At 30.3% G+C, this 19488-nt stretch overlaps 4 protein-coding genes across 4 annotated transcripts; all 4 read right to left on the bottom strand.

Moving 5' to 3' along the window:
• Positions 1 to 1817: 1817 nt before the first annotated feature.
• On the bottom strand, positions 1818 to 3758 carry LOC139430101 (luciferin 4-monooxygenase-like). The gene is made up of 5 exons (XM_071196742.1): positions 3683 to 3758; positions 2969 to 3620; positions 2760 to 2916; positions 2414 to 2707; positions 1818 to 2362 (listed from the first exon to the last, which is right to left on the bottom strand). The coding sequence occupies exons 1-5, from the start codon at positions 3693 to 3695 to the stop codon at positions 1844 to 1846; spliced, it is 1635 nt and encodes a 544-aa protein (XP_071052843.1). The 5' UTR covers positions 3696 to 3758; the 3' UTR covers positions 1818 to 1843.
• A 178-nt stretch (positions 3759 to 3936) lies between these two features.
• Positions 3937 to 7534, bottom strand: LOC139430099 (luciferin 4-monooxygenase-like). Its single transcript, XM_071196741.1, has 3 exons — positions 7432 to 7534; positions 6721 to 7372; positions 3937 to 5049 (listed from the first exon to the last, which is right to left on the bottom strand). The coding sequence occupies exons 1-3, from the start codon at positions 7442 to 7444 to the stop codon at positions 4074 to 4076; spliced, it is 1641 nt and encodes a 546-aa protein (XP_071052842.1). The 5' UTR covers positions 7445 to 7534; the 3' UTR covers positions 3937 to 4073.
• A 1144-nt stretch (positions 7535 to 8678) lies between these two features.
• LOC111419547 (luciferin 4-monooxygenase-like) lies at positions 8679 to 10956 on the bottom strand. Its single transcript, XM_023052377.2, has 5 exons — positions 10850 to 10956; positions 10135 to 10786; positions 9922 to 10078; positions 9579 to 9872; positions 8679 to 9516 (listed from the first exon to the last, which is right to left on the bottom strand). The coding sequence occupies exons 1-5, from the start codon at positions 10860 to 10862 to the stop codon at positions 8998 to 9000; spliced, it is 1635 nt and encodes a 544-aa protein (XP_022908145.2). The 5' UTR covers positions 10863 to 10956; the 3' UTR covers positions 8679 to 8997.
• A 150-nt stretch (positions 10957 to 11106) lies between these two features.
• On the bottom strand, positions 11107 to 15557 carry LOC111419520 (luciferin 4-monooxygenase-like). Its single transcript, XM_071196740.1, has 3 exons — positions 15455 to 15557; positions 14744 to 15395; positions 11107 to 12216 (listed from the first exon to the last, which is right to left on the bottom strand). Exons 1-3 carry the CDS (start codon positions 15465 to 15467, stop codon positions 11241 to 11243), a joined length of 1641 nt encoding a protein of 546 aa, XP_071052841.1. The 5' UTR covers positions 15468 to 15557; the 3' UTR covers positions 11107 to 11240.
• Positions 15558 to 19488: the final 3931 nt, after the last annotated feature.

Genomic DNA, 19488 nt, shown 5'->3' with positions numbered 1-19488 from the left:
GATAATTTTCAAAATTCGCTATTAAATTAATTTCTTGAAGGATCCTTGTGGAAATATTGCCGATTATTAATTAAAGTATGCTCTTTTTAATGCAAAAAGCCGTTTTGAAAAATCACTTTTAGTTTTTGAGAAATAAATTTTTGAAGTAATCGACAATTTTATGGAATTTTGCAATTTTCGCCGATTAAGTTTTGAAAATTCGTATAAAATCCATTTCTTGGAATATGAGTATGAAAATTTCCCAAAGTGTTAATAAAAGTGTCCTCTTTTCAATGAATCAACCCGTTTTGAAAAATAACTTTTAGTTTTTGAGAAAACAATATTTGAAGTATTGATAAAATTTTCGAGTTTTTTAATTTTCATCGATAACTTTCAAAATTCGTTATAAAATTAATTTGTTGAAGGATCTATTACGGTTTATTTTCTTAGTTTTATTTATTATCGTTATATTATAACTGATGAGGTATTTTTTTAAATTTTATTGTTTTATTTTTTTCGCGATTTCCCTCGATGATTATTTTTAAGAGTTGATCGACATTCAACATGTGTTTACGGGATTTATATTTTTCGGCGAGATAACGGGTTTTTTTTTTTGATCGTTCAACTTGTGGGAGGAAAGAAGTTTTAGTCTCTGACTGAAAAGCAGCCTGGACGTTCCTAGAAGTAAAATTGGAAGAGATTTCCATTTGGCGTCTTTAAACAAATTGGATAATTGGTGCACGGATAGTTTAATTAGGAACGAATCCATAGAGATTGAAGAATAGTATCTATTTTTTTTTCGTTAATTCCGATTGCTCCTTTGTTTTTGTTTGATTTGAACACCCCGTTGTCTCGGGTAAGCACATTATTATTTTTGTAATTATAGTCGTGTGAATTGTCAATTTAATCGTGATTGGAAACCATCGAGGGGAATAAATCGACTTCAAGTTTGGAAAAGATCCTGTTATTGGGGAATCAAGTCACGCCGTTTCTAAACGTGAAAGGATCGCCATTTTGAAGTCGTAATTATAGAAATTTATCTTATTTTATATTCGTTTCGCATCTCGTTAGTTGTAAGGTTAGATTAGATTTAAGAAATAATTATTTCGGCTCAAATTGACACCAACCTCGGTCAATAATTACTAATAAAAGAAGTTTATTGTTTTACAAATTGATTTTTCTTGAAGTATCAAAAATTAGCCGTGGCAGATCCTTGTGGAAATATCGCCGATTATTAATTAAAGTATCCTCTTTTTAGAGTTGCTTCGTTAGTTAAATCACCATCAAAAAAGTTCATCTTGTCAGCTTTCTTATTAATTTAATTTTTATTCAAATATCGCAATAATGTTTCAATGTAGGGTATTTTCAGAAATGTGCCAGAAATTATAACCATAATGGCCGGATAGATATGGCTTTTCGCAAAATCACTATCCGTTCCATCACTACTTTATAGTAATGGTATTTCGGAGAGATTTTACAGAATTCTCAAAACAGCCATTATTGCTCGCGGTGCTGGTAATTTATGCAATAACAATCTTTCCAATACTCTTTTAGGACTTCGGTGCTCTCTAAAAGAAGATTTTAGTTCCTTTTCTGCAGAACTATTGCATGGCCAGCCGCTTAATCTGCTCGGAGATTTTTTTGTGGATTCAAATTCCTCGGCAGAAATTACATTCATCATGTAGGAAAAAAAGGATAACCAGTTAATATTGCTTGATATATCAGGACCAACAATGGGCAACTCAAATACAGAGAGTACTGAAAGAAGATACATAGGAATAGAATGCCAGGAAATTAATCAACGGGGAAATTTTGAAGAATTTAGTGAGAATATGTTTTTATTTAATTTAATTTTAAGATTTTTTTATTGCCCTTCAATTTTCTTTAAAATATATTGTTTCAAAAGTCTCCTACTAACTTTACCAGTTGGTGTCATAGGAATTTCATTTTCATCGACAAATAAAACACCCCCTCTCAATTTCTTTCGTTCATCGACTTTCGCAGCAACCAAAGCTTCAAGTTCTTCAGCAGTAACGTTATCATTTTTTTTAACAATAACCGCTGTTGCGAGATCGCCTTCATCGGTAGGTTTTCCAATAACAGCAGCTAATTTAACCGAGGGATGTTGTATCAGAATACCTTCAAGTTCTGATGGTGCAATTGCAATCATTTTGTATCTTAACATTTCTTTGTGACGTTCAACGAAATAGAACCATTTGTCTTCGTCGTAATAAAGGATATCACCTGTTTTTAAAAAGCCATCGTCGTCGTAGCGGTCGAATTTATCTTCGCCATAATAACCAGGTGTATTCGTTTTTGATTTTACGTATAATTCGCCAGGTTGATTTGGGCCTAAACGTTTTCCAGTATCTAAATCAACAACCTAAAATACATGTTAATGAAAATAAAAAATAAATGATTTAGATGATTTAACCTTATAAGTTGATCCTTTAGCTGGTCTCCCACAACTACCTGGTTTCCTTGCAAAAAGTTCTAAACCCTTTGGGGATAAATCGGGTTGAAGACTTGCATTCCAAAGTTCAGTTTGTCCGTATGTTATGTAAATTAAGGACATCGGAAACATTTTTCGTAGTTTTTCAATAGTTTCTATTGATAACCCTCCACCGACTGGGCAAAAGAATTTTAAATGTGGCAATTCCAAATCTTTTGGTATTCCGTGTTTAATTAACGATATTACGTCTTGTGGTGCCAAAAAACAAAATGTTACCTAAATAAAAAAGATTTTTAATTTATAATTATGATAAATAAAAATTGTTTACTTTATATTTTTCGAAATATCTAAGTGTTTTTTCGGGCTCAAATCCACTGGCTTGAATTTTAATACCCCCCAAGCAAGACGATGAAAGTGCTTGAACGATCTGGGAAGCCCAAACAAATGAGCTGTATGATAAATAAGTTTGTCGAGGCCAATCCATCCTTAAAAACGAAAAAGAAATTATTATTGTGTGTTAAGAAAAGAAATCGTTACCCTTTTCCAAAGATACACATAGCTGCGTAATGGGTAACACATGTTGCTTTTGGTAATCCTGTTGTGCCACTGCTAAAAACGATTAAAGCGGTTTCTTGAACATCATTAGTTTCGTATGGCAAAAATGATTTTTCTTCTTCCGGTAAAGGGATTAAAAACTCATCAAATGAAGTGTGTTTATCAGTTTTTCCAAATACAACAATTTTAGTGTTAAGACCAATAGATTTTATAATTTTTTCAAGCGGTTCAATACTTTCTGGTATGGTAAAGATTAATTTTGGTTTAACAAGTTGTAATTGTTTTGTGCGATCAGCATCTGGCGCAAACGGATCCATTCCTGCAGATTTTGCACCAGAAAATGATATAGCATGAAATACAGCACTTGAATTTAGGTGGTTTGTGGTACAAGGTACGATAATATCATTATGGGTTATACCCATCTTTTTTAAATGGCAAGCAATTCTTATTGATTTTTTTAAAAGATCATCATAACTTTCTTCTTTTCCAGTGTCGGCTTCGATTAAAGCAAGTTTCCCTTTGTGGCTTTTTAAAGCTACAAAAAGTTCATGTCCAATTCCTTTAGGATCTACTTGAAAATTGTCATCTTTAGTTCTGATTATGTTATCTCCTTGGTCAGGTAATACTATTTCATCTAAAATTAATTGATTATTAGAAAAAAAGGATAATATATATAAATAAGTAAAAAATAAAAACCTGTGGTAAGCATTTTTACTGCTTTAGATAAGTAACAGTATCACGAGCAGTTTGTATAGTACAGTATATAAATGGAAAAAGAATGCTAAATCATTACTGATTATATGTTATGAAATTATATAAACGTCTGTTATCATTCGGCCGTTATTTGATTCCAAAAAACAGTTATGATAGAGATTACAGTTATAATTGTTTGAAGGATTAAAGGTTACATAATATGTTCTTTACATTTTGCGATTAACAAAAAATTTAAAACAAATTGTCGCTTTTATTGATATATTATAATAAAAATAATTAAAAAAAAGAATAAATTACTAAATAACAATCTTATTTAGTTAGCAATGATTATACATCTTTACAAACAACCACATTTTAGTGTAATAATTAATTTTTAATTTTTTTCCATTATATATTGACGAAGAAGTCTTCTTTTAATTTTTCCAGATGGTGTAAAAGGGATTTCTTCTTTACTAATAAATTTAACACCACCTCTTAATCGTTTTCTATCATCAACTTGACTTGCAACTAATTGTTCTAGTTCTTCAGCGGTAACATTATCGTTAGATTTTACTACAACAGCAGTGATGATGTCGCCTTCATCGCTGGGAAGTCCTAAAACTACAGCTACTTCAACCGAGGGATGTTGAACGATAATTGCTTCGAGTTCCGTTGGTGCAACTGCGCACATTTTATACCTTAACATTTCTTTTTGACGTTCAACGAAGAAAAACGTGTAATCTTCATCATAGTACATTATATCACCGGTTTTTAGGAAACCTTCAGAATCAAATCTATCGCGGCAACCGGTTTTGTAATAACCATTCATAATCATTTTTGTTTTTATGCGTAATTCTCCAGGTTTGTTTGGTCCAAGAACTTCCTCTGTTTCAGGATCAACGACTTTATAAATACCCCCTTTCATTGGTTTTCCTGTTGACGTTGGTTTTCTTGCTAATTCACCAAATCCTTCGGGAGTATATAAAGGAATGAGTCCGAATCCCCATAATTCCGTTTGACTATAAGCTTGGAAAACGAGGGTAGTTGGAAACATAATTTTCGCCTTGGTTAATGTTTCTAACGAAACTGCCCCACCTGCTGGTGCGATCATTTTCAATGATGGCAATTCCAATCCGGATGGTTTATCTGATCTAACTAAAGCTAAGAAATCTTGAGGCGCAAAAAACGTTACGGACACTTTGTACTTTTCAAGATATGTCCAAGTTTTTTCTACTTCAAAGTTGGAACATAACAGTTTTGTTTGTGGAATTACGGGGCTCATAACTGATAACATAATTCCTGAAGTCCAAACCAAAGAGGCATACGACATTGTTACTGGTAATTCTTCGTCAGGCTTTTGCAACGGTCTCCTGTAAATAATTATTCAATGTTAATTTTAGTAGCTAAAATAAGTATCTTAAAAGTTGAATTAAAGGTATCTTAATTTATATACCAAATATTAATGATGGAACGGATAGTGATTTTGCGAAACCGGATATCCGGTTATCTGGCATATCTATTTATTAATTATTAATTTATTTATTAATTTTGAAAATTTTCAATCAAAATTCCAAAATCGGAAATTTTATCAAAACTTCAAATATTGTTTTCTCAAAAACTAAAAGTTATTTTTCAAAACGGGTTGATTCATTGGAAAGAGGACACTTTTATTAACACTTTGGGAAATTTTCATACTCATATTCCAAGAACTGAATTTTATGCGAATTTTTAAAATTTAATCGGCAAAAAATAATTGCAAAATTCGAAAAAATTGTCGATCATTTCAAAAATTTATTTCTCAAGAACTAAAAGTGATTTTTCAAAACGGTTTATTGCATTAAAAAGAGGATACTTTAATTAATAATTGGTGATATTTCCACAAGAATCCTTCAAGAAATTAATTTAATAGCGAATTTTGAAAATTATCGATGAAAATTACAACATAGAAAATTTTATCGAAACTTCAAATATTGTTTTCTCAAAAACTAAAAGTTATTTTTCAAAACGGGTTGATCCATTGAATAGAGGACACTTTTATAAACACTTTGGGAAATTCTCATACTTATATTCCAAGAACTGGATTTTATACTAATTTTTAAAACTTATTCGGCGAAAATTGTAAAATTCGAAAAAATTGTCGATTACTTTAAAAATTTATTTCTCAAAAACTAAAAGTTATTTTTCAAAACGGGTTGATTCATTGGAAAGAGGACACTTTTATTAGCATTTTGGGAAATTTTCATACTCATATTCCAAGAACTGGATTTTTTACGAATTTTTAAAACTTAATCGGCGAAAATTGTAAAATTTGCAAAAATTGTCGATTATTTCAAAAATTTTTTTCTCAAAAACTAAAAGTGATTTTTCAAAACGGCTTTTTGCATTAAAAAGAGGATACTTTAATTAATCATTGGTGATATTTCCACAAGGATTCTTCAAGAAATTAATTTAATAGTGAATTTTGAAAATTATCGATGAGAATTACAACATCGAAAATTTTATCAAAACTTCAAATATTGTTTTCTCAAAAACTAAAAGTTATTTTTCAAAACGGGTTGATTCATTGAAAAGAGGACACTTTTATAAACACTTTGGGAAAATACTAATTCCTGTGAATGGTGAAGTACTAAGTAATAGGTTTTTAATATCCGCTTTTGTGAACGAATAAGGTCAAAAATTCCAGAAAGTCTGTTTCAAAGATTAATGATAAAATTAAACGCGAAAATCCTTACGAAATTTGTTCAAAAATTTTTTTGTCATCGATAATAATCTCTGTAGCCCTTCTTTTTCAGACTTGTTTGTAAGATATTAGTATCAATGAAAGATGGAATCAGACGATGACATGGTATGAGATGAGATAAGATATGAATTTGATGCATTTCAACGATGCAAGTGTTTATTAAGTCGTTTTTGATTTAAGGAATATATTTTGAATAAAATTATATATGAATCGTAATTGGAAAAAACGATATTGAGGCAGATTTGAGTGTCATAAATTGTAATGACAAACAAAAATTGAAATAAATAATAATAAAACTTACTTTTGATTAGACAAAATAGCTAATATTTGATAATGAGTTATACAAATTCCTTTTGGTGAACCAGTTGTACCACTGCTAAAAACAATCATGGCGGTATCAAAAACATTGTTGGTGGTGTAAACTTTAAAATTCTTCTCTTCTTCAGGTAAAGGTGTCAACAAATCATCGAAAAAAATGTGCTTGCTTGTTTCGCCAAAAACGACAATTTTAGTATCTAAACTGAGTTTTTCTATTATAATTTCTAATTTAGGCACACATTCTGGAGTGGCAAATATGTATTTGGGTTTAACTAATTGTAGTTGCTTCAGTTTGTCTTCTTCGGGTGCTCCAGGATCAAGTGAAGCTGGTTTAGCACCAGTAAAGAAGATTGCGTATAAAATCACGCTTGTGTTTAAGTGATTGGTAGTGCACGGAGTTAAAATATCTTTAGGTGTTACTCCCATTTTTTTCAAGTGGCACGCAACTCTTACTGATCTTTCAAGAACAGCATGAAACGTTTCAGAAACTCCTGATACGGCATCAATTTGTGCACATTTATTTTTGTTCTTTTTTAATCCTGCATAAATTTCATGAGCTACACCATTGGGATTAACGTATGGCACCCATTCTTTGGTTCTAATTATGTTATCTCCATTACTTGGTTCAATAATATCTACAAGTTAGTTTAAAATTATTTTTATTTTTAAAAGTAATCCAAGTATATCGACTTACCTTCTATAGACATTTTTGACGAATTTTTGAACCACAAAGCGTGAAGTTACACAGCAATAATTTACAAATTGCACATTATGTTCAACTTTATAAACTAATCTTATCTTTTTTTATGTAAAAGAACAATATGTAATAGTATCAAAATTCTTATCTTAAAAGTGTTCTCGACTTTTTAATTGTAATAATTAAAAAAACAAATTTATATTGACTTTTTTAAATTTCTTTACATATTTTGTATTCGTATCTATAGATTTCTATAGATGTATATATTCTGATGGCTTCTGAATTACTTTGGCATTACATATTTTTAACATTACATCCGGGGGTACATATTAGTAGAGCTTAGTGTGCCAAAAAAGAAGAAGTGATATTTGTTTATTGTTATTTTGACATTTTTGAAGCTCTTGTACATATAACATTATAACTTTTGTTTTACTCTGCAACTCAATATGTCATGATTCTGTTAGTTATAAGTTATAATAAGTGAGGAAAAGTGTCAATATGATCTAAAGGATCTTTAAGTCAGAAAAAACTTGAAGCAATTGATGAAGATCTTGATCTTAACGAAATAATTGTAATTTTTAATAATCCACCCGAAGTGTACGAAGATATTGATAAAGAATCTGTCGGTGGAATACAAGATTTGCCATCTGATAATCATGAAATTGATGATAAGACAATGAAATTGCAACAATGCTGCCTGACGTCGAAGTTGAAAAAGTGCCACAAGATTGCGCTATTGATATGCAAGTTGACGTAATAAATCATGAAATGCTTGATTGAGTGATAAGCGCACTCAATCAAACAAATTGCAAGTTATTTGGTGTAGATATTTACGATTCATCAGAGTACGTGGTTTCAATTTCTTTCAATTTCTGCGCCTTCAACCTCCAAGTTGGATAATGTGGCATACATAATTCAAAGAAACAATAAGCATGTTCTGGTTCAAGAATTCTGTAGTTCCGAACTGTTCTAATCCTTTTCACGCATACGTATAATATGCAATATGTATGCGCAGAAAGGTTCAGAACTGTTTGGAAATACAGAACTCTTGAACCAAAACATACCTAATGAAAACTGGAGATAATGCTGCAGGGTATATCAAAGTACGACGTCGTGGAGAATTGTGCGTCCACAAATTTCACTACTTTATAGTAATGGTATTTCGGAGAGATTTCACAGAATTCTCAAAACAGCCACTATTGCTCGCGGTGCTGGTAATTTATGCAATAACAATCTTTCCAATACTCTTTTAGGACTTCGGTGCTCTCTAAAAGAAGATTTTAGTTGCTTTTCTGCAGAACTATTGCATGGCCAGTCGCTTAAGCTGCCCGGAGATTTTTTTGTGGATTCAAATTCCTCGGCAGAAATTACATTCATCATGTAGGAAAAAAAGGATAACCAGTTAATATTGCTTGATATAGCATGACCAACAATGGGCAACTCAAATACAGAGAGTACTGAAAGAAGATACATAGGAATAGAATGCCAGGAAATTAATCAACGGGGAAAATTTGAAGAATTTAGTGAGAATATGTTTTTATTTAATTTAATTTTAAGATTTTTTTATTGCTCTTCAATTTTCTTTAAAATATATTGTTTCAAAAGTCTCCTACTAACTTTACCAGTTGGTGTCATAGGAATTTCATTTTCATCGACAAATAAAACACCCCCTCTCAACTTCTTTCGTTCATCGACTTTCGCAGCAACCAAAGCTTCAAGTTCTTCAGCAGTAACGTTATCAATTTTTTTAACAATAACCGCTGTTGCCAGATCGCCTTCATCGGTAGGTTTTCCAATAACAGCAGCTAATTTAACCGAGGGATGTTGTATCAGAATACCTTCAAGTTCTGATGGTGCAATTGCAATCATTTTGTATCTTAACATTTCTTTGTGACGTTCAACGAAATAGAACCATTTGTCTTCGTCGTAATAAAGGATATCACCCGTTTTTAAAAAGCCATCGTCGTCGTAGCGGTCGAATTTATCTTCGCCATAATAACCAGGTGTATTCGTTTTTGATTTTACGTATAATTCGCCAGGTTGATTTGGGCCTAAAGGTTTTCCAGTATCTAAATCAACAACCTAAAATACATGTTAATGAAAATTAAAAATAAATGGTTGATTAAGATTTAGATGATTTAAACCTTATAAGTTGATCCTTTAGCTGGTCTCCCACAACTACCTGGTTTCCTTGCAAAAATTTCTAAACCCTTTGGTGATAAATCGAGTTGAAGACTTGCATTCCAAAGTTCAGTTTGACCGTATGTTATGTATATTATGCACATGGGAAACATTTTTCGTAGCTTTTCAATAGTTTCTATTGATAACCCTCCACCGACTGGGAAGAAGAATTTTAAATGTGGCAATTCTAAATCTTTTGGTACTCCGTGTTTAATTAACGATATTACGTCTTGTGGTGCCAAAAAAAGAAATGTTACCTAAATAAAAAAGATTTTTAATTTACAATTATGATAAATAAAAATTTACTTTATATTTTTCCAAATATCTAAGTGTTTTTTCGGGCTCAAATCCACTAGCTTGAATTTTAATACCCCCCAAGCAAGACGATGAAAGTGTTTGAAAGATCTGGGAAGCCCAAACAAATGAGCTGTATGATAAATATGTTTGTCGAGGCCAATTGATCCTTAAAAACGGAGAAAAAATTGTTATTGATTGTTTGTTAAGAAAAGAAATCGTTACCCTTTTCCAAAGATACACATAGCTGAGTAATGGGTAACGCGTGTTGCTTTTGGTAATCCTGTTGTGCCACTGCTAAAAACGATTAAAGCGGTTTCTTGAACATCATTAGTTTCGTATGGCAAAAATGATTTTTCTTCTTCCGGTAAAGGGATTAAAAACTCATCAAATGAAGTGTGTTTATCAGTTTTTCCAAATACAACAATTTTAGTGTTAAGACCAATAGATTTTATTATTTTTTCAAGCGGTTCAATACTTTCTTGTATGGTAAAGATTAATTTTGGTTTAACAAGTTGTAATTGTTTTGTACGATCAGCATCTGGCGCAAACGGATCCATTCCCGCAGATTTTGCACCAGAAAATAATATAGCATGAAATACAGCACTTGAATTTAGGTGGTTTGTGGTACAAGGTACGATAATATCATTATGGGTTATACCCATCTTTTTTAAATGGCAAGCAATTCTTATTGATTTTTTTAAAAGATCATCGTAACTTTCTTCTTTTCCAGTGTCGGCTTCGATTAAAGCAAGTTTCCCTTTGTGGCTTTTTAAAGCTACAAAAAGTTCATATCCAATTCCTTTAGGATCTACTTGAAAATTTTCATCTTTAGTTCTGATTATGTTATCTCCTTGATCAGGTAATACTATTTCATCTAAAATTAATTGATTATTAGAAAAAAAAGGATAATGTATATAAATAAGTAAAAAATAAAAACCTGTGGTAAGCATTTTTACTGCTTTAGATAAGTAACAGTATCACGAGCAGTTTGTATAGTACTATATATAAATGGAAAGAGAATGCTAAATCATTGCTGATTATATGTTATGAAATTATATAAACGTCTGTTATCATTCGGCTGTTATTTGATTCCAAAAAACAGTTATGATAGAGATTACAGTTATAATTGTTTGAAGAATTAAAGGTTACATAATATGTTCTTTACATTTTGCGATTAACAAAAAATTTAAAACAAATTGTCGCTTTTATTGATATATTATAATAAAAATAATTAAAAAAAAGAATAAATTACTAAATAACAATCTTATTTAGTTAGCAATGATTATACATCTTTACAAACAATCACATTTTAGTGTAATAATTAATTTTTAATTTTTTTCCATTATATATTGACGAAGAAGTCTTCTTTTAATTTTTCCAGATGGTGTAAAAGGGATTTCTTCTTTACTAATAAATTTAACACCACCTCTTAATCGTTTTCTATCATCAACTTGACTTGCAACTAATTGTTCTAGTTCTTCAGCGGTAACATTATTGTTAGATTTTACTACAACAGCAGTGATGATGTCACCTTCATCGCTAGGTAATCCTAAAACTACAGCTACTTCAACCGAGGGATGTTGAACGATAATTGCTTCGAGTTCCGTTGGTGCAACGGCGCACATTTTATACCTTAACATTTCTTTTTGCCGTTCAACGAAGAAAAACGTGTAACATTCATCATAGTACATTATATCACCGGTTTTTAGGAAACCTTCAGAATCAAATCTATCGCGGCTACCGGTTTTGTAATAACCATTCATAATCATTTTTGTTTTTATGCGTAATTCTCCAGGTTTATTTGGTCCAAGAACTTCCTCTGTTTCAGGATCAACGACTTTATAAATACCCCCTTTCATTGGTTTTCCTGTTGACGTTGGTTTTCTTGTTAATTCACCAAATCCTTCGGGAGTATATAAAGGAATGAGTCCGAATCCCCATAATTCCGTTTGACTATAAGCTTGGAAAACGAGGGTAGTTGGAAACAAAATTTTCGCCTTGGTTAATGTTTCTAAAGAAACTGCTCCACCTATCGGTGCGATCATTTTCAATGATGGCAATTCCAATCCAGATGGCTTATCTGATCTAACTAAAGCTAAGAAATCTTGAGGCGCAAAAAACGTTACGGACACTTTGTACTTTTCAAGATATGTCCAAGTTTTTTCTACTTCAAAGTTGGAACATAACAGTTTTGTTTGTGGAATTACGGGGCTCATAACTGATAACATAATTCCTGAAGTCCAAACCAAAGAGGCATACGACATTGTTACTGGTAATTCTTCGTCAGGCTTTTGCAACGGTCTCCTGTAAATAATTATTCAATGTTAATTTTAGTAGCTAAAATAAGTATCTTAAAAGTTGAATTAAAGGTATCTTAATTTATATACCAAATATTAGTGATGGAACGGATAGTGATTTTGCCAAACCGGATATCCGTATTTCTGGTGCATTTCTGAAGTGATAATAAAAATGTAATTAATAAGAAAGCTGATATGATATGTCAACTAACGAAGCAACTCTAAAAAGAGGATACTTTAATTAATAATGGGCGATAGTACCACAAGGATCCTTCAAAAAATGAATTTTATAGCGAATTTTGAAAATTTTCGATGAAAATTGCAAAATCGAAATTTTATCAAAACTACAAATATTGTTTTCTCAAAAACTAAACGTTATTTTTCAAAACGTGTTTGTTCATTGGAAAGAGGACACTCTTATTAGCATTTTGGGAAATTTTCATACTCATATTCCAAGAAATGGATTTTATACGAATTTTTAAAACTTAATCGGCAAAAATTGCAAAATTTGAAAAAATTATCGATTATTTTAAAAATTTATTTCTCAAGAACTAAATGTGATTCTTCAAAATAGTTTTTTGCATTAAAAAAAGGATACTTTAATTAATAATTGGTGATATTTCCGCAAGGATCCTTCAAGAAATTAATTTTATAGCGAATTTTGGAAGTTATTGATGAAAATTGCAACATCGAAAATTTAATCAAATCTTCAAATATTGTTTTCTCAAAAACTAAAAGTTATTTTTCAAAACGGGTTGATTCATTGGAAAGAGGACACTTTTATTAGCACTTTGGGAAATTTTCATACTCATATTACAAGAACTGGATTTTTTACGAATTTTTAAAATTTAATCGGCGAAAATTGCAAAATTTGAAAAAATTGTCGATCATTTCAAAAATGTATTTCTCAAGAACTAAAAGTGATTTTTCAAAACGGCTTTTTGCATTGAAAAGAGGATACTTTAATTAATAATTTGTGATATTTCCACAAGGATCCTTCAAGAAATTAATTTAATAGCGAATTTTGAAAATTATCGATGAAAATTACAACATAGAAAATTTTATCAATACTTCAAACATTGTTTTCTCAAAAACTGAAAGTTATTTTTCAAAACGGGTTGGTTCATTGGAAAGAGGACACTCTTATTAACACTTTGGGAAATTTTCAAACTCATATTCCACCACTACTAAGTAGTATACGTTTCTCAAAAAGTAAACAAAAATGCAAAATTATTAATTAAGAACAAAAAGTAACATCGAAAATATTCATAACTTATTGCAATGGTTGATGGCAGTTATCCTCATTCATCACTATCATTAATCTATTCTTCGTTAATGCTTCGAGGTCACTTTCAGACACTTGTCCGACGCAATGTCAAAACTTAAATCAAAACTTCAAATATTGTTTTCTCAAAAACTAAAAGTTATTTTTCAAAACGGGTTGATTCATTGGAAAGAGGACACTTTTATTAGCACTTTGTAAAATTTTCATACTCATATTCCAAGAACTGGATTTTTTACGAATTTTTAAAATTTAATGGGCGAAAATTGCAAAATTTGAAAAAATTGTCGAATTTTGAAAGTTATCGATGAAAATTGCAACATCGAAAATTTTATCAAAACTTCAATTACTGTTTTCTCAAAAACTGAAAATTATTTTTCAAAACGGGTTGATTCATTGGAAAGAGGACACTTTTATTAGCACTTTGGGAAATTTTCATACTTATATTCCAAGAACTGAATTTTATACGAATTTCTAAAACTTAATCGGCGAAAATTGCAAAATTCGAAAAAATTGTTTTCAAAAATTTATATCACAAGAACTAAAAGTGATTTTTCAAAACGGCTTTTTGCATTAAATTGAGGATACTTTAATTAATAATCGAAAGTGGTAACAGCGACAGTTCTGTTAGCAATGAATGTGATGATGAATTACAAGCGAAGAGAAGAAATTAGACGAAACTATAATAAGAGATTTTATATATCGTATTGGGATTGCTACAATGAGGTTACTAATGATAAACCTGATATAAATAAAGTTGTATTCAATAAAAAAATCCTATTGGGGTTGAACTTGAGTATTAATTATGATACTAATTCCTGTGAATGGTGAAGTACTAAGTAATAGGTTTTTAATATCCGCTTTTGTGAACGAATAAGCTTAAAAATGCAAGAAAGTCTGTTTTAAAGATCAATGGTAAAATTAAACTCGAAAATCTTTACGAAATTTATTCAAAAATTTTTTTTTGTCATCGATAATAATCTTTGTAGCCCTTCTTTTTCAGACTTGTTTGTAAGATATTAGTATCAATGAAAGATGGAATCAGACGATGACATGGTATGAGATGAGATAAGATATGAATTTGATGCATTTCAACGATGCACGTGTTTATTAAGTCGTTTTTGTTTTAAGGAATATATTTTGAATAAAATTATATATGAATCGTAATTGGAAAAAACGATATTGAGGCAGATTTGAGTGTCATAAATAGTAATGACAAACAAAAATTGAAATAAATAATAATAAAACTTACTTTTGATTAGACAAAATAGCTAATATTTGATAATGAGTTATACAAATTCCTTTTGGTGAACCAGTTGTACCACTGCTAAAAACAATCATGGCGGTATCAAAAACATTGTTGGTGGTGTAAACTTTAAAATTTTTCTCTTCTTCAGGTAAAGGTGTCAACAAATCATCGAAAGAAATGTGCTTGCTTGTTTCGCCAAAAACGACAATTTTAGTATCTAAACTGAGTTTTTCTATTATAATTTCTAATTTAGGCACACATTCTGGAGTGGCAAATATGTATTTGGGTTTAACTAATTGTAGTTGCTTCAGTTTGTCTTCTTCGGGTGCTCCAGGATCAAGTGAAGCTGGTTTAGCACCAGTAAAGAAGATTGCGTATAAAATCACGCTTGTGTTTAAGTGATTGGTAGTGCACGGAGTTAAAATATCTTTAGGTGTTACTCCCATTTTTTTCAAGTGACACGCAACTCTTACTGATCTTTCAAGAACAGCATGAAACGTTTCAGAAACTCCTGATACGGCATCAATTTGTGCACATTTATTTTTATTCTTTTTTAATCCTGCATAAATTTCATGGGCGACACCATTGGGATTAACGTAGGGCACCCATTCTTTGGTTCTAATTATGTTATCTCCATTACTTGGTTCAATAATATCTACAAGTTAGTTTAAAATTGTTTTTATTTTTAAAAGTAATTCAAGTATATCGACTTACCTTCTATAGACATTTTTGACGAATTTTTGAACCACAAAGCGTGAAGTTACACAGGAATAATTTACAAATTGCACGTTATGTTCAACTTTATAAACTAATCTTATCTTTTTTTATGTAAAAGAACAATATGTAATAGTATCAAAATTCTTATCTTAAAAGTGTTCTCGACTTTTTAATTGTAATAATTAAAAAAACAAATTTATATTGACTTTTTTAAATTTCTTTACATATTTTGTATTCGTATCTATAGATTTCTATAGATGTATATATTCTGATGGCTTCTGAATTACTTTGGCATTACATATTTTTAACATTACATCCGGGGGTACATATTAGTAGAGCTTAGTGTGCCAAAAAAAGAAGAAGTGATATTTGTTTATTGTTATTTTGACATTTTTGAAGCTCTTGTACATATAACATTATAACTTTTGTTTTACTCTGCAACTCAATATGTCATGATTCTGTTAGTTATAATAAGTGAGGAAAAGTGTCAATATGATCTAAAGGATCTTCAAGTCAGAAAAAACTTGAAGCAATTGATGAAGATCTTGATCTAAACGAAATAATTGTAATTTTTAATAATCCACCCGAAGTGTACGAAGATATTGATAAAGAATCTGTCGGTGGAATACAAGATTTGCCATCTGATAATCATGAAATTGATGATAAGACAATGAAATTGCAACAATGCTGCCTGACGTCGAAGTTGAAAAAGTGCCACAAGATTGCGCTATTGATATGAAAGTTGACGTAATAAATCATGAAATGCTTGATTGAGTGATAAGCGCACTCAATCAAACAAATTGCAAGTTATTTGGTGTAGATATTTACGATTCATCAGAGTACGTGGTTCTATAATTTCTGCACCTTCAACCTCCAAATTGGATAATGTGGCATACATAATTCAAAGAAACAATAAGCATGTTCTGGTTCAAGAATTCTGTAGTTCCGAACTGTTCTTATCCTTTTCACGCATACGTATAATATGCAATATGTATGCGCAGAAAGGTTCAGAACTGTTTGGAAATACAGAACTCTTGAACCAAAACATACCTAATGAAAACTGGAGATAATGCTGCAGGGTATCTCAAAGTACGACGTCGTGGAGAATTGTGCGTCCACAAATTTATGCAGGAGTAAGTCGTTAATATACATCAGGAAAAGCAGAGAACTGAGGATTGATCCCTGCGGCACTCCACAGGAAACATTGCGACTATCACTGTGTTTTTGATTTATTGCAACAACCTGAGTTCTATTAGAGACTCTCTAACTCCATACAAATCCAATTTGGCAATCAGTATATTATGAGCCACAGTAACTAATGCCAAATCCAAAAATATTCCTATAATAGGAGTTGAAGCATCCAATGCATCACTGACGTTCTTGGTGAATACAGCAAAAGCATCATCAACCCCCATTCCTTGACGAAAACCATATTGACAACTAGATAGAATGTTGCAGAAATTTAAAAAGTGTTCTGATTGATCTTTTAAAATGTTTTCAAAAATTTTTTAATGTCCCCAATGTAAACACTCAATTTGTGGTGATTACCGGGAAAAGTGGTGCACGGAGTGCTCTTAGAATGACTGACTTTTTTGTATCTTCATAAGTAATATCTTCTTAAGTATCAATAAATACTAGTGGTGGAACGGATATCCAGCAACTATCCGGTACTCCACCATTCATAGGAATTGGTATCTCTTTTAGGTTTTGGACAGTGCAGATAATAATCAAGTTCAACCCCAATAGGACTTCTTTCATCGATAACTTTCAAAATTCGCTATAAAATTAATTTCTTATGGAAATATCTCTAATTATTAATTATAGTATCCTCTTTTTAATGTAAAAAGCCGTTTTGAAAAATCGCTTTTAGTTCTTGAGAAATAAATTTTTGAAATGATCGACAATTTTTTCAATTTTTGCAATCTTCGCCGATTAAGTTTAAAAAATTCGTATAAAATCCATTCCTTGGAATATGAGTATGAAAATTTCCCAAAGTGTTAATAAAAGTGTCTTCTTTCCAATGAACCAACCCGTTTTGAAAAATAGTTTTTAGTTTTTGAGAAAACAATATTTGAAGTTTTGATAAAATTTTCGATGTTGCAATTTTTATCGATAACTTTTCAAAACTCGCTATAAAATTTATTTTTTGAAGGATCCTTGTGGAAATATCATCAATTAGTAATTATAGTATGCTCTTTTTAATGCAAAAATCCGTTTTGAAAAATCACTTGCAGTTCTTGAGAAATAAATTTTTGAAATGATCGAAAATTTGATAAAATTTTGCAATTTTCGCCGATTAAGCTTTAAAAATTCGTATAAAATCCATTTTTTGGAATATGAGTATGAAAATGTCCCAAAGTGTCAATAAACGTGTCCTCTTTCCAATGAACCAACACGTTTTAAAAAATTACTTTTAGTTTCTGAGAAAACAATATTTGAAATTTTGATAAAATTTTCGATGTTGCAATTTTTATCGATAACTTTTCAAAACTCGGTATAAAATTTATTTCTTGAAGGATCCTTGTGGAAATATCACCAATTATTAATTAAAGTATCCTCTTTTTAATGCAGTAAGCCGTTTTGAAAAATCACTTTCAGTTCTTGAAAAATAAATTTTTGAAATGATCGACAATTTTTTCAAATTTTGCAGTCTTCGCCGATTAAGTTTTAAAAATTCGTATAAAATCTATTTCTTGGAATATGAGTATGAAAATATTACAAAGTGTTAATAAAAGTGTCCTCTTTTCAATAAACCAACACGTTTTGAAAAATTACTTTTAGTTTTTGAGAAAACAATATTTGAAGTTTTGATAAAATTTTCGATGTTGCAATTTTCATCGATAATTTTCAAAATTCGCTATAAAATTAAATTCTTGTAGGATCCTTGTGGAAATATCACCAATTATAGTATCCTCTTTTTAATGCAAAAAGCCATTTTGAAAAATCACTTTCAGTTCTTGGGAAATAAATTTTTGAAGAGAACGACTATTTTTCATATTTTGTAATTTTCGCCGATTAAGTTTTAAAAATTCGTATAAAATCCAGTTCTTGGAATATGAGTATGAAAATTTCCCAAAGTATTAATAGTGTCTTCTTTTCAATGAACAAACTCGTTTTGAAAAATAGTTTTTAGTTTTTGAGAAAACAGTATTTGAAGTTTTGATAAAATTTTCGATGTTGCAATTTTCATCGATAATTTTCAAAATTCGCTATAAAATTAATTTCTTGAAGAATTCTTGTCAAAATATCACCAATTATTAATTAAGGTATCCTCTTTTTAATGCAAAAAGCCGTTTTGAAAAATCACTTTTAGTTCTTGAGAAATAAATTTTTGAAATAATCGACAATTTTTTCGAATTTTGCAATTTTAGCTTATTAAGTTTTAAAAATTCGTATAAAATCCAGTTCTTGGAATGTAAGTATGAAAATTTCCCAAAGTGCTAATAAAAGTGTCCTCTTTCCAATGAACCAACCCGTTTTGAAAAAAAACTTTTAGTTTTTGAGAAAACAATATTTGAAGTTTTGATAAAATTTTCGATGTTGCAATTTTCATCGATAACTTGCAAAATTCGCTATAAAATTCAAATTAAAGTATCCTCTTTATGGAGTTGCTTCGTTAGTTAAATCAGCATCAAAAAAGTTCATTTTGTATCTTGGGTCCAAATAAGTTGACATATCTTATCAGCTTTCTTATTAATTTCAGTTTTATTCAAATATCGCAATATAATACATATTAATTTTTATTCAATAAAAATTTGAAGTTTACTCGATTTTCTCAATCATGTTTGAAAAAGTCATAAAATTTACAACACGTTAGTACCAACGTATAAAAAACATATTAGTATTCTAGGGGTGATTGTTTCTAAACACCTAAATAAACGAAATAAACAATTATTTCTATCATTTTACCCTTAATGGGTTAAATGAGAAAAATGCTTTGCAGTTTGTTATGGCAACAGTTCGGTGCAAAAGTGAAGAAAGAAAGATATGGGTCAAAAGAATCAATTAGTAGTTAGTAGATAATGGGTTCT

This window comes from Onthophagus taurus, chromosome 6, assembly GCF_036711975.1.
Source record: "Onthophagus taurus isolate NC chromosome 6, IU_Otau_3.0, whole genome shotgun sequence".
Taxonomy (NCBI): domain Eukaryota; kingdom Metazoa; phylum Arthropoda; class Insecta; order Coleoptera; family Scarabaeidae; genus Onthophagus; species Onthophagus taurus.
The sequence above is the reverse complement of the archived record's forward strand: the minus strand, read 5'-3'. Positions and strand labels throughout refer to the sequence as shown.

Bases quoted from the DNA above. Each gene is read 5' to 3' on its own strand.
- LOC139430099 (XM_071196741.1), bottom strand. The intron at 5,050-6,720 runs GTAAGTTTTATT...AATTATTTACAG, and splicing joins GCTATTTTGTCTAATCAAAA to GAGACCGTTGCAAAAGCCTG.
- LOC111419520 (XM_071196740.1), bottom strand. The intron at 12,217-14,743 runs GTAAGTTTTATT...AATTATTTACAG, and splicing joins GCTATTTTGTCTAATCAAAA to GAGACCGTTGCAAAAGCCTG.
- LOC139430101 (XM_071196742.1), bottom strand. The intron at 2,708-2,759 runs GTAAACAATTTT...TTTTTTATTTAG, and splicing joins GATATTTCGAAAAATATAAA to GTAACATTTTGTTTTTTGGC. The intron at 2,363-2,413 runs GTTAAATCATCT...CATGTATTTTAG, and splicing joins CTAAAGGATCAACTTATAAG to GTTGTTGATTTAGATACTGG.
- LOC111419547 (XM_023052377.2), bottom strand. The intron at 9,873-9,921 runs GTAAATTTTTAT...TTTTTTATTTAG, and splicing joins GATATTTGGAAAAATATAAA to GTAACATTTCTTTTTTTGGC. The intron at 9,517-9,578 runs GTTTAAATCATC...CATGTATTTTAG, and splicing joins CTAAAGGATCAACTTATAAG to GTTGTTGATTTAGATACTGG.